The sequence below is a fragment of the Rhinichthys klamathensis genome, unplaced genomic scaffold (genome assembly GCF_029890125.1).
Source record: "Rhinichthys klamathensis goyatoka isolate OS25496 unplaced genomic scaffold, OSU_Roscu_1.1 h1tg000393l_1, whole genome shotgun sequence".
NCBI lineage: Eukaryota > Metazoa > Chordata > Actinopteri > Cypriniformes > Leuciscidae > Rhinichthys > Rhinichthys klamathensis.
The window spans coordinates 456-12949 of NW_026606895.1; the positions used below are offsets into that span (position 1 = coordinate 456).

Here is a 12494-nt window from a genome sequence, read left to right on the forward strand (position 1 = left end):
TATTGAGGTCTCTGTGTTGAGCTGCCAGTTATAACCATTACATAGATACAGAATGTAAAATATTCAATATCTAGATTTTTCTTAGTAAAAGATATACTTTAAAAGTGTGCGTTAATTTAGAGTTATATTGTTTGAGTAAAAAGTTTAGTTTTTTTAATTTAGTTAGTTAAGTAGATGTTACTTAATTCTATATCCTATGTGAAATAATATTATTAAGTAATATTAGTTTATTATTTCAATTAAATGTTTAGTGTCAATTAAATGTCAAATGAATGATAAGTTCAATAGTAAGTCGATTGTACGTGTTAATAACAGATTAGTTATAGTGCAAATTAGTGCAAATTGTTACGAGGATTTTATCAAGTAAATCCTTCAAGTTATTTTTTCATGATTTTGTAATCATTATATTTTATATATTATATTTTATAATATGATTATAAAGATGATTTGTTTTTGTAATATATATATATATATATATTATTCTAAAACAATGGTTTTGTACTCTCTCAGTAATTCAAAGGAAACTCTCATGTCAGGTCAAGTCAAGCTTGTGTCGTGATTCTCCTGTGGAAAATGTAGTGATGTAGAAAACAGTAAGAGGACGAAGCCCTGAGGCTCCGACTGAACACTGTTGAATCACAGCGCTCTTCTGCACTCATGCACAAACACACACACACCAGTTATTTGTGATAAATAATGATTAAGTAAATCTAAAGGTATTTATTATTTTAGGTAACGCAGCATAAGCTTGTTGTTTTGGTTCAGGATGAACTGAGGCTGCTGCTGTTTGTTTGCAGGCGGTGCTCGGCTGTCCTTTACAACGCACTGATGACGTGTGAGGTATGGAAATACATGTTGATAGGCAGGTACACTATAAAACCTTGCTGTAAAAAAACGGCCAAATTATGACTGTAACACACCATTTTCCATTAAAACAGTAATATACTATAGAAAACAATGCATTCTGTGTAATATTTAATGTTTTCGAGAAAACAGCCTAAAGGAATATACTGTGACGCTCAAAGTCTACACTTAGAGGCTGTAACCAAATCACACCCTATATACCCTCATTCACTATTCCCTACATTAGTACACTAATATAGTCCACTTGACAGAGTGAATGAAAAGAAGTGAATGAATTCAGACACTGATGAACACCTTGTGTTAACAAGCAGAATCACTGAAAAACAGAGAAACAAGAACAGAAAAAAGAGAAACACAATAACTACAACTGACTTCCAGCCACACTAAGTGTGAAACCAGTTTACAAACCAGTTTAACGTTATTTCTTTCATACATGTAAAAAAGGTATTGTTGAGAATTAACAGAGATTTAGCTGCAGATGTTTTATTGATACTAATAAATATTGTAGTCACGTTATGATGATCAGTGTTTGCTTTAGTTGGGCTCTTGACTCTTTAACATTAGTTTTTCTCTGGCTGCTGTAACTGTGGGTAATGGACTCATCTGTTTCACTGATCTCTTGCTGTGTCTAATCTTTGATTTTTATGGGTATTTTAATTTTATATTTATTGGTTATAGTATCTCTGTGAATCTACAGCGTGAGATCCAGCAATGTTTCAATCAGTTATTTTGAAGCATATTGAATTTATATAGTGCATAAAACATTTTAATGACCTAGACACACACAGATATTAACAATCAGCATATGAATCTCAACAATGGTGACAATATAAAGTTTCATGTCGCAATGCATGCTGGGTGCCAACAGAGTAAAAAACTAATTTCAGCATGAATAAATTATGCAGCTGAATGGTATTTTTTTAATGGTACCATTGTTGAGATTCATGTGCTGATTTTTGATATGTGTGTGTCTAATTTCTGCAGTAATTCTATTTTTATGTGCATAATCTGTTAAAAAGAAAACATTTGATTATATCTGATTGCTGCTGGATCTCTTGCTCTAGTTGCACAGTGGTGGTGATGTCAAATTTAAATCTGTTAATAATGTAACAATTTTGGGGTCAAACACTGTTTTAATATTTAGACCACCTCTATTATCGATTGCTATCAGGATGAGAAGACAGTTTCAACCAGTAGGCCTATAACAAAAAGTGTTTATAAAACAAATTGAGGTTGTGTAGGTACTAGGGAGTTTTCATTTGTTGCTGTTTCATTTATTAGCCACTAGAGAGCGTCCTAGTAGTATCTGATTTTTTTTTTTAGTCATCATGTATCCCCACACGATCATCTTTGCAAGTGCAAGGCTGTATTCAACTTAATGAATGACAATTTATGAATAGTGGGCAACCTAAATATTTCTTTACATTTAGGCCTATCTTTGGTCTACCCAGTTATTAAATATTTAGATAAAATATATCTATAAATCTATTTATAGATTCATTCATAGATTCATAAATGGACTTCATTTGATTGAGGTTTTATAGTGAGGTTTAATTTGTTACTGTTTTACTTGTAGTGCCTTATTTTTGTTTTTGAGTTTCCATGTATCGACTGTTGGCTTCATCTGTGTGTTGTATTGCACTCTTTAGATTGTTCTTTACTAAGGTTGCGTTTGTCTTGACTAATTTTGGAAAAATACTTTTTATTAAAAATCTTTACATTAACTGGCTTTTTATGAGTGAATGACACGGATCTGCGGTCTCCCAGTGGCTTACATTTTGGCAGTTTAGTGTTAAGTGATTTATTTACACCAAAACAAAAGATAACATGTATGCCTTCTCCTCGTTTCTTACATTTCAAGACTGGTTACAACAGACTCATTTTCCGTCAGTTCTTTTTCATGAATTGGAATGTGTGCAAAGAATTGTGGGGGATTTCAGGACACAAAGAAAATTCTTATTGAATTAGCTCCTTTCAAGCTGTTTAGCCATTCCCAGCTATCATGGAATGTTCTCATAAATTTTGCTAATGGCAAATTCTGGCAATGTTCTCTCAAATATATGAACAAACGTTCTTCCAGTAATGCACTGTTAAAAAAAACGGTGAAATTTATGGTAAAAAAAACGGCAGTTGTGGTTGCCAGTATTTTATCGTAAAAAATATTGTGGCAACCTTTTATGTTTTACGAGACTTAAATTTATGGGCAAAAAACCCTCAATGTAAAAAAACCCTGTGAAATTTATGTTCCCGGTACTTTACAGCCCTTATATTTCATTAACCGCTAAACGTTATCATTCAATTTCACTAAAGTATTAAAATCTGTTTTATATATTTGTAATATACTGATAACCACCATAATAATACATGCGGTAAAAAAGAAAACCACAGGATGATTCAATGTTCACCATCATTGGTTTTCCACAAGCTGAAGCACATATTAATATAAAGAAGGTGCACAGTGTCATACACACAAATACAAAACACCATCATGGTGACACACACACGACTCCAAATAATGCCATAAATATTCATTAAACAATATATGCAGGGTTCTAAATTAACTTTTTTGATCACCAGCCAATGTGGCTGGTAACTTTCTAAAGTTCAAGTTTGGGATCTATCGATCTATTAGGGATGTACACGAATTTTCGATCTGTAATTATTATTAGAAAAATAAAATACTATTCGAATTTTTTTCTTTAATTTTTTTCTCGCAGTTATCATTAAATGCACTGGGTGGAGCGTGTTTAACAAGTGGATTGTATTTGATCACATAATGTCGTTGTCTGCCTCGCGAAGTTTGGAATTACTTAGATGAAAATGATAGCCTATTACAAAATAGAATTACTTTTAATCAATTATTAATTAAACTGAGTTATCATAATATCACCACCACAATGAGAAATCACATGAAATCCAAAGAAACAGCAGTCGACTGAGGAAGCAGCTGTCCATCACTGTATCAACGACTGCAGGTCAGCAGCTGTACCCCGCGGGAATTGTGATCCGAGATGATATCTTCTGGTAGCAAAATGATTTTGAGACATATGCTTCCTTTAAGTTTCGTTGAGGGAGACAGTTTTAAGAACAGAAAACGCAAAGTGCTGTTACTTCACTTTGCACACACACACGTGTCTCTGCAACGTCTGTGTCAGCGCAGCGCATTTCCTCACTCGAGCATGTTGATATTATTGTTTTTCTTAACATGAACGTGAAACAATATAAACACGATGGCCTAATCATATGCTGACTCGAGTGCATGTACGTTCTGTACGAACTGCGCAGTCTGTTTTTTTAGCGTTTTTTCCAACGGTGATGATAAAAGTGCAGTGCATGATGGGAGCCATCAATCAAAATTCATCAATATCTCCCAGCATGCATTGCAGCATGCTTAAATTATGCTGAATTGCCTTAGTATTTTCTTTTATTATTATTATCTGCTTTTATTTTTGTTGTTGTTTTTGCTGCAACTTTGTAGTAGCTTGTTTTGTGATATTCAGAGTTTTATCTGATTATTTTGTTGATTGTCACCATTGTTGAGATTCATACGCGGATTCTTGATGTCTGTGTTGGTCTGCATTGTACAGTAGTTTAAACCCTTTTTTGTACACCATGTGTTTTTAAAGTTCTTCAGATTATCTGTTAGTCACTGCTGGCTCGCATGCGGTGGGGTCACAGAGCTATTATACTCAAAACTGTGAAATATATTAGTATTAAACATTCCTCATTCAATGAAAGATAAGACTCTTTATGAGATCAGTGAATCAGGCCACTACATGATGATTATGTCATCATCAATAAATAGCCAACAACACCTGATCACATTTTCTCTCTGATTTTCATTTTTTTTTATAGTGCAGCTACATGCGTCTGTACACATGGACAAGGCTTTTACAGCCTGGACAGTGATGCTCTACGTCCTTGCAGGCATTCACACAGAAAGGAATCAAACAACACGGCCAGATCCTGGACAGAAAAAACAGAGGAGAATTAGCGTGTTCTTAAAGTTCTTAAAGTGTTCCTTGTTAGCTGGGAATGTACTAAAGTTCCTTACCCTAAAATGCCAAGAACACCACAGATGACCCACGCCATCGTCCCATTGATGTATGTCGTCTGTGTGACGATCTGCTGCTGGCAGTAAGGACATCGCATCTGCCCAGGAACTTCAGTCAGACACTGTGACACTATCACTATACATGAAAGAGATCATATTGATGAAATACATTTAATATGATTATAAACCTCTAACATACTATTCTATTCAGATGCATCATGTGTGAACCTTCTAGTGTTTAACTGAAGCAGAGTCTCATTAAACTAGCTTTTCTGCTCACCCGGGGCAGGCGCAGACTGGACCATCTGAGTGACGGTGGACATGACGGGCTGTTGGTTGTAAATTACCATTGGAGCTGAAAGAGAAAAAAAGCTCATGATGAAAACCTACAGAACCTGATTTGGCTTCTGATGCCCCCTTTATGTGTTGTTGACTGTTTTAAACGCTTTAAAAAATCATTGAGATAAGGCACATTTTAGCCTGTAAACAGTTTTTATTCATGTTATAGTCCTAGATTGAAGTGTTCTGGTTGTCATTTAAAGGGGTCGTGACATGAGAAATCAAATTTGCCTTGATCATTTGACATATAAGAGGTCTTTGTATCATTAAAACATCCTGCAAGCCTCATAGCGTAAAACATCCTCCTCATAATAAGGGATCTGTGACGTCACATGGGAAAATACATTTGCATATGACTGCTTCTAAAGCAAGACATTGACGAATAGTTATACATCTTTGCATCAGAAGGCTCCGCCCACTGACGTTCAGTCGCTTAACGGGTGACATTTGCTTACGACGGATGTGAGCGTCGTGTCAAAAGCAAAAAGAATCCATTATAATCACTGACGCTGTCTACACTGGATGCGCGTTCAGTTTGTGATGTACTGCACGCGTTTGAGTCTGTCGACAACAGGTGAATGAAAGAGCGTTCGCTTTGTGTCCAGTTTAAACAGCTAATAAACTAATCCATGTCATGACCCCTTTAAACAGAGAGTCTTAAAACAACACTCACCAATGCCAGGCATAGTTGAAGAGTGGACTGTCTGAGTTACGATGGATGAAGGCATGACCCGTGAAGGGTAAACTACGGCCATTGGAGCTGGAAAACAGAAAACCATGATTTCAAAATGGCGGCACAACATAAGTCAGAATTGAAAAGGCCTTTTCTCCAAGTTTTCTATCAAACTACATTTTGGTCATTATTTATTTTTATTGTGTTTTGGGGTCATATTTATCAAAGCCAATTTCCGCCACATAAGAAAGAAAGAAAATCATACATTGGTAAATCATAATTGAAAGGTCACAATTATGGTATAAAAAGTCTATTTAGAATTAGAAATGTCTGTAAACAAATTGCAAAATTAAATTTGATAATTTTGATGTCATAATTATGACTTTTTTTATATGTGCCAGTTAAAATGACTTCCAGTAATCCTGAAAATATTAAAGGGTTTGTTCACCCAAAAATGAAAATTCTGTCATTATTTACTCACCCTCATGTTTTTCCAAACCTATATGAGTTTCTTTCTTAAGTTGAACAAGAAGATGTTTTAAAGAATGTTGTTATCTAAACCGTTTCAGTGGCCATTGACTTCCATTGTATGGACAAAAAATAAAACAAAACAATGAGACATTTCTCAAAATGTGTTTTAAGTTCAACAGAAGAAAGTCAAACAGGTTTGAAACGACATTATTCCTCTTGATCACCAAGCCTGAAGACCAATATACTGATAGATAAAGGAGATCAGGAAATGCAGGAGAAAACATGTTTGAAATATGCAAGTACTTCCTGACACCCTCTCATGCCAGGAGGGTGTTAGTCACCATGAAAATATTGGACAATGACCGAATCCTCTGTACATTATGAATAAATGGTGAAGAACATAACAGATAGCATCTCAAAGACTTAATCACAATCCAATGTGTATCAATTCTGTTAAGAAACCAATTTAACACACGTTTAATTTAAGCTGACCAAAAGTATAAAGATGAGGAAGTGAAGTCCCAATTCCCTGGGCTTCATTTAAACAAAAAGTGTAATTCTGCCATTCAGTGGCCCTCATAACCTTGTAAAAATAAGAAAATGGGCCTTCATTAATTGATAATCTGCCCCTCTCATCATAATTTTAGTGAAATGGAATAATAAAAGTTGTTGGTGTTTTACTGCCACCAGTGTTCAATTCAGCTGAAACTGCAGTGAATTGTAAGTTTAAGTATGTTTTTGGAGTTTTGCAGTAATGTAGGTGGGGAAGCGTTTATCCAGTGACTTTAATATTGCAATTATCTTTATCTCAGGTTTTCATATATCAATTATCTGTATCCAAACATCACAAAGTGACTGTGGAAGCACATAATCTAAAGTAAAGAATGTAATCCCCATCTTTTTAAATCTAAAATTGCTATACTCATAATTTGACACATACCTGTGTGTTTCTGCAGTCGACGGAGAGCTGTGGAAATTCTGATGCTCTTTATATGAAGACACTGGATAGTGATGAGACTGTGAGAATAAGCACGGATATGGCCGATATAAGGGTTGGAGCTGAATTACATTCATGCATTCTGATGCAAATGCATTTTCAGAAGTTCCTCATGAAGTCATGCAAAATAGACTGAGTTCCTGATTGAATGACCAGAGGGAACATGTTCACAAAATACCTCGATATCCAGTACTAACACCTCCTCCAGTGTCCCATCTCATCCCAACCATGCTTACACATCATTCAACTTATCCAGTTTTGCTCAATCTCAGACTGTTGACCTTTATATTCTCTTAAAGGGTAACTAAACACTGAAACAACTTTTTTTAGTTAATGATCTGTAAGAATGGAGCTTCATAAATGCTGTTCTTTGATTCGAGTACATTTTTTGACATTTGGGTATAAAGTGTTTTAATTTTCAAAAATATGGTGTAAAAACGTATGAGTGCTGCCCTCTTCAGGTTAAACGGAAAGCTCCTGCAGTAGGGGTACTCTCTGACGTAGGATACTCTCTGACGTTGACGTAACTCTGTCACGCCCTTGGTGCGAGCTCACCACGCCCTTGGCAGCCCCTGGCATGAAAGCATCTGGTTCCGTCAAAAGTTAAACTACTGTAGCGAGTCAGGAGTTGGAATTACGAGTATTGAAAACGATCAGGATAGTTTTATATTTGAAAATCAACAAACAACAAATAAAACAAGCAGCTCTATGCACTTTTCTATGCAAGATTCTATTCTGTGGCATTTTCTTCTGACCGTCGTCAATAGTAACGCATTATAAACACAGTGCAAATCCATGCATCACAACGGACGCGCTCTCTCGTTTCATTCAAATACAATTTGCCGTCTTGCGTCTCCGTTTTTGATTGTATTGAAAATAAAATCAGAGTTAATTTATTGTTTACAGAGTTTGATAATATTGTTGTGATCATCTTGTCTGGACGATTGTTTTGTACGCTGTACAAAATGGATTTATAAACAGGTAAGTTAAGATTTAAAACATTAATGCGAACTTTTCTTCGTGGAAGCTTCACGTTTATTTCGAGTGAGATAAAATATTTCAACTCAAAACAACATTTTGAAGTGTATTGCAGCGACTTTTTTGTGCATGTTCTGCAGACAGGGTGACCATCATCGATTAAGTTTCCCTCAGGACTTTTGTAAAAGCCAAAATATGACCACACACCTCAGATTTGGCCCTCTTAAAAGGCAGAAAAATCAGATGAAGGTGGGGAAGAAAATACTTCAAATGACCACTCTGTTGCAAAGCTACTTGCGTCACTCCAGTCGGTCTCCATTTTAGCGAGTTTGACAGCAGCTGTCAATCAATCCCTCACTGCGGTCTCAGTTCATCCCCTCTATCTCCGCTGGGCTCTGCCCACTTTTCCAGCATTTTTCAAATATTGCCAGTGGGTGGAGTCAGGCTCTGACCAGGGGTGTAGTTACCCTTTAAATACTTGACATAAACAAACTATAAAGAGGACTGCATGCCGTACGTTATACAGATAAACCCCACGTTTGTGTTGGATTCAGAAGTGAAAGAGGTTCAGTTTCAGCCTGTAATGTGCATGTTTTTTTTTTTAGAGGTTTGCGTGTGTTCTTCTAACAAATAAACACTTTTAGACCAGGTTGAAATCACAAAAATGTGCCTAAATAAAAATCCTCAGGCATTTTTGAGTAAAAGTTGGCAAACAGACTAATCTAGGGGTATTTTTTCTGCTGAATTCATTTTTGCTGTTTGCCAAGCTGTATCTCTTACGTGAAACTCAGTAGAGTGTAAAATCCAAGATGACCGCCTCATACGCCAAAATGAGCAGATTTCTCAGCACTGGCTCAAAGATAAACTGTTTTTATTGTGATTTAGCATTTATTGAGTAAAAGAAACAAACTGAATAGTCAGAACAAGTTAGTCATTCTGTCTTACAATATTTCTGGTAAACACTGACCTGTTATTTTGTGCATTTGAGTATGTCCATATAAGAACATCAACATCATGCTGGGGCAGCAAAAGGCCGTAAAGTAAAGTGCTTCGTCAACTGTAAGGACCACGTGTTATTGACCAAATGCTGTTGCAATGTGCCTGCATCTCTGTATTACTGTGTTGAGTGGGTCGAGTTCATGGGCGGGAGCTTGTACAATTGGCATATGGTAAAAATGGTAAATGGACTGCATTTATATAGCGCTTTCACAGACCCAATGGCCACCAAAGCGCTTTACACATTGCCTCACATTCACTCACTCATTCATACACCGACAGCAGTGTCAGCCATGCAAGGCGCCATCCAGCTCGTCGGGAGCAGCTGGGGTTAGGCATCTTGCTCATGGACACCTCGACACTTGGTCAGGTGGAACCGGGGATTGAACCACCAACCTTCTAGTTTGTAGACAAGCTACATGGACCACTGAGCCACTGCCGCCCCATATGGCCAATACTTGTGACCCCTAAATTGGCCGTGCAGATTGTCTGATTGAAATTAGTCCAACCTGTCATAATATCTGCATCTTGCCGTTTGACGAAAAACGCCATGTCCTTGGCAAGTGCTACACATGCTGATGGATTATCAAGGAGTTCATTGTACCATTCCTAGTTGGTTTGTATAATTGATCCTGGTTCTGTTTTTCCTGTCACAACTGCAGCTGGAGAAAGTTGTTCCATGATTTCAGGAACTTGAAGACTATTCTTTGTAGATGGATGGAGATCATTCAGTCCCATGACTGCTTCTGGACCTGTTTGCCATCCAGCGACTTGAGTTGCATGAAAGCTGTTTTTACCATCAAAACTGCTATCATTGATGTCAATATTGTCACATGTGAAGTGCACAAATCTGTTGGGTACAAAGTTTGGTGGAACCACTGCTCCTGTATCCACGTCCATTGTACGAACTAGTGGTGCACCGAAATGAAAATTCTGGGCCGAAACCGAAACCGAAAATTTAGGATGCACTTGGCCGAAAACCGAAACTGAAGCCGAAAATGGCTTCTTTTAAAAACTTATATATATATATATTTAAATTGCTTGAATTTAATGGATCTGAAATGAAAAATCACAAACCAATAGAATAATCAAACTTTTATTAACAGTTACATAACAAAACCTAAAATATTTGTAACAATAAATAAATTTAAATAATAATACCAAATAATTATATTCTTCAAGTTTTATGTTCCATCAAAAAAAATTGTTTTTTAACATTTGTGCAAAAAAGATCCACAATTATCTTAATAACTGCACACAAAATCACAGAATGGCAGTGGGCCTCTATTCTGCTGCTGCATGTAAACAATGGTTTACTTACATTTTAAATTGCTGTGCAAAACAACAGTGCAAAAACAGCAATATAACTTAATCCAAACTCAAACTGTAAACAACATTTCAGCCTATGTAGCCTTAGGAAACACAGTTGTGCAGTGCTACGCAAATTTTAATGTAACTGCTATACACAGAAAATTGGACTGCTGTTTATTTAAGCAAAAGTGGCAGGTTTCTCTTTAAGAACAAAAGTTGCTCAGCTTTTTGACAGGAAAGACGGTTCCTCTTCTCATTAAGAACATGAGATGCTGCACTGAATAGTCTCTCACTGTCTGTGCTGGTGCTTGGGGCAGATAAATACCTGCGTGCAATCCGCGCAAGCAATGGAAACCGGCCTTTGTTCGCGCGCCAGTAGTCAAGGGGATTGTCGCTTCTGGCAATGGGTAGTTCAGCTAGATACGTCTCTATTTGTTGTGCGGCTGCGCTTGTTCCAACACCGCTACGAATCGGGGTGCTTTCCTGTAAAATTTCGTCAAACATCTCAGAAAGTGAGGGGGTGTATGCCTCCTCACTTGTACGTAACCGTTTCTCAGGCACCATTTGCGGTGCGCTCCCCGTCGAGTTTCTTCCTTCACCAGATGTTTCAATCTCCGTCAGCTCTTTTAGTGTCATTTCACGCACTCGCTGCTTTTTCTCTTCATCAAAGTAATGTTCTTTAAAGCGCGGGTCTAGTATAGTTGCAATACAGTAGAGAGGGTTGGACTCGGTGTCTTGAAAGCGCTTGTTAACAGCCTCCAATAGAGTCTTTTTAGCTGTTTTTACACCGTGATCTGTTTCCACCTCTTTTCCAAGCAGACGCTTCAGTGCTGCTATCAAAGGAATAACCTCTGCAACCGAGGCTTTAGCCGAGCTTATTTCCTTGGTCATCTGTTCGAATGGGGCGAGAAGAGACACTATGTTTTCCATTAGCATCCACTGGTGTGCACTCAAAGTAGCAGGCAGATCGTAATCTGTCATATAGGCAGCTATGACCAGCTTCTGTTCAAGTAGACTTTGCAACATGTAGTACGTACTGTTCCAGCGAGTAGCTACATCTTGCTGGAGTCGTTTGGGTGACATCCCAAACTGTATTTGCAAATCTTGCAGTCGGGAATAAGCAAGCGGAGAATGTTTAAAGTGTCCCACGATTTTTCTCCCGATTGCTGTTATTTCTAAAATGCTGCGCTGACTCAGCACTCCTTCATTCACAGCCAACTGAAGCGTGTGTGCCATGCATGGTATGCTGTTCAGTCCACTGTCCTCCATAGCCTTTATCATATTCCGTGCATTATCTCGGACAATCGCGTGCACATTAGACTTCTCAATGTGCCAAGTGTCAAGCATTGTAGACAAAGCATCAGATATCGCTGCTGCAGTGTGTGACCCAACAAACTCCCGTGAGTGAAGCAAAATGTTTTGCAATTTAAAATCGTGGTCAATCCACTGCGCTGTTAAGCTAAGCATGCTAGTTGGGCTAACGTCTGAGCTCCAAATGTCTGTGGTAAAACTTAGAGTTTGTATGTCTGTGGACATGAGCTCATGAACGTGTTTTGCAACTCGGTCATACATTGCAGGTAGACATGTTTCTGCAAAATAGCGTCTGCTTGGCAGTGTATAACGCGGCTCAATATGTTGTATGAGCCTACGAAATCCAATGTCCTCCACGACAGAAAATGGTTGGTCATCTAAGGCAATGAATTCCATTACTTTCTCAGTAATGCCATGTGCTTTGGCACTATCATTTGCAAATTTCTTAGCCTTTTCAAAGAGTGTGGCCACAGAGGGTGTTTGTGATGTAGTTGAGGTAC

At 37.4% G+C, this 12494-nt stretch overlaps 1 protein-coding gene across 1 annotated transcript in view; it reads right to left on the reverse strand.

The window, feature by feature from the left end:
- Window positions 1–4723: 4723 nt before the first annotated feature.
- Window positions 4724–12494, reverse strand: part of si:ch211-202h22.8 (Lipopolysaccharide-induced tumor necrosis factor-alpha factor homolog-like) — a 49795-nt gene continuing 42024 nt past the window's right edge. The window contains exon 5 of the mRNA XM_056234340.1: window positions 4724–4830. Coding sequence (XP_056090315.1) covers window positions 4725–4830 — 106 coding nt within the window. The 3' untranslated portion in view covers window position 4724. The remainder of the gene's footprint in view (window positions 4831–12494) is intronic.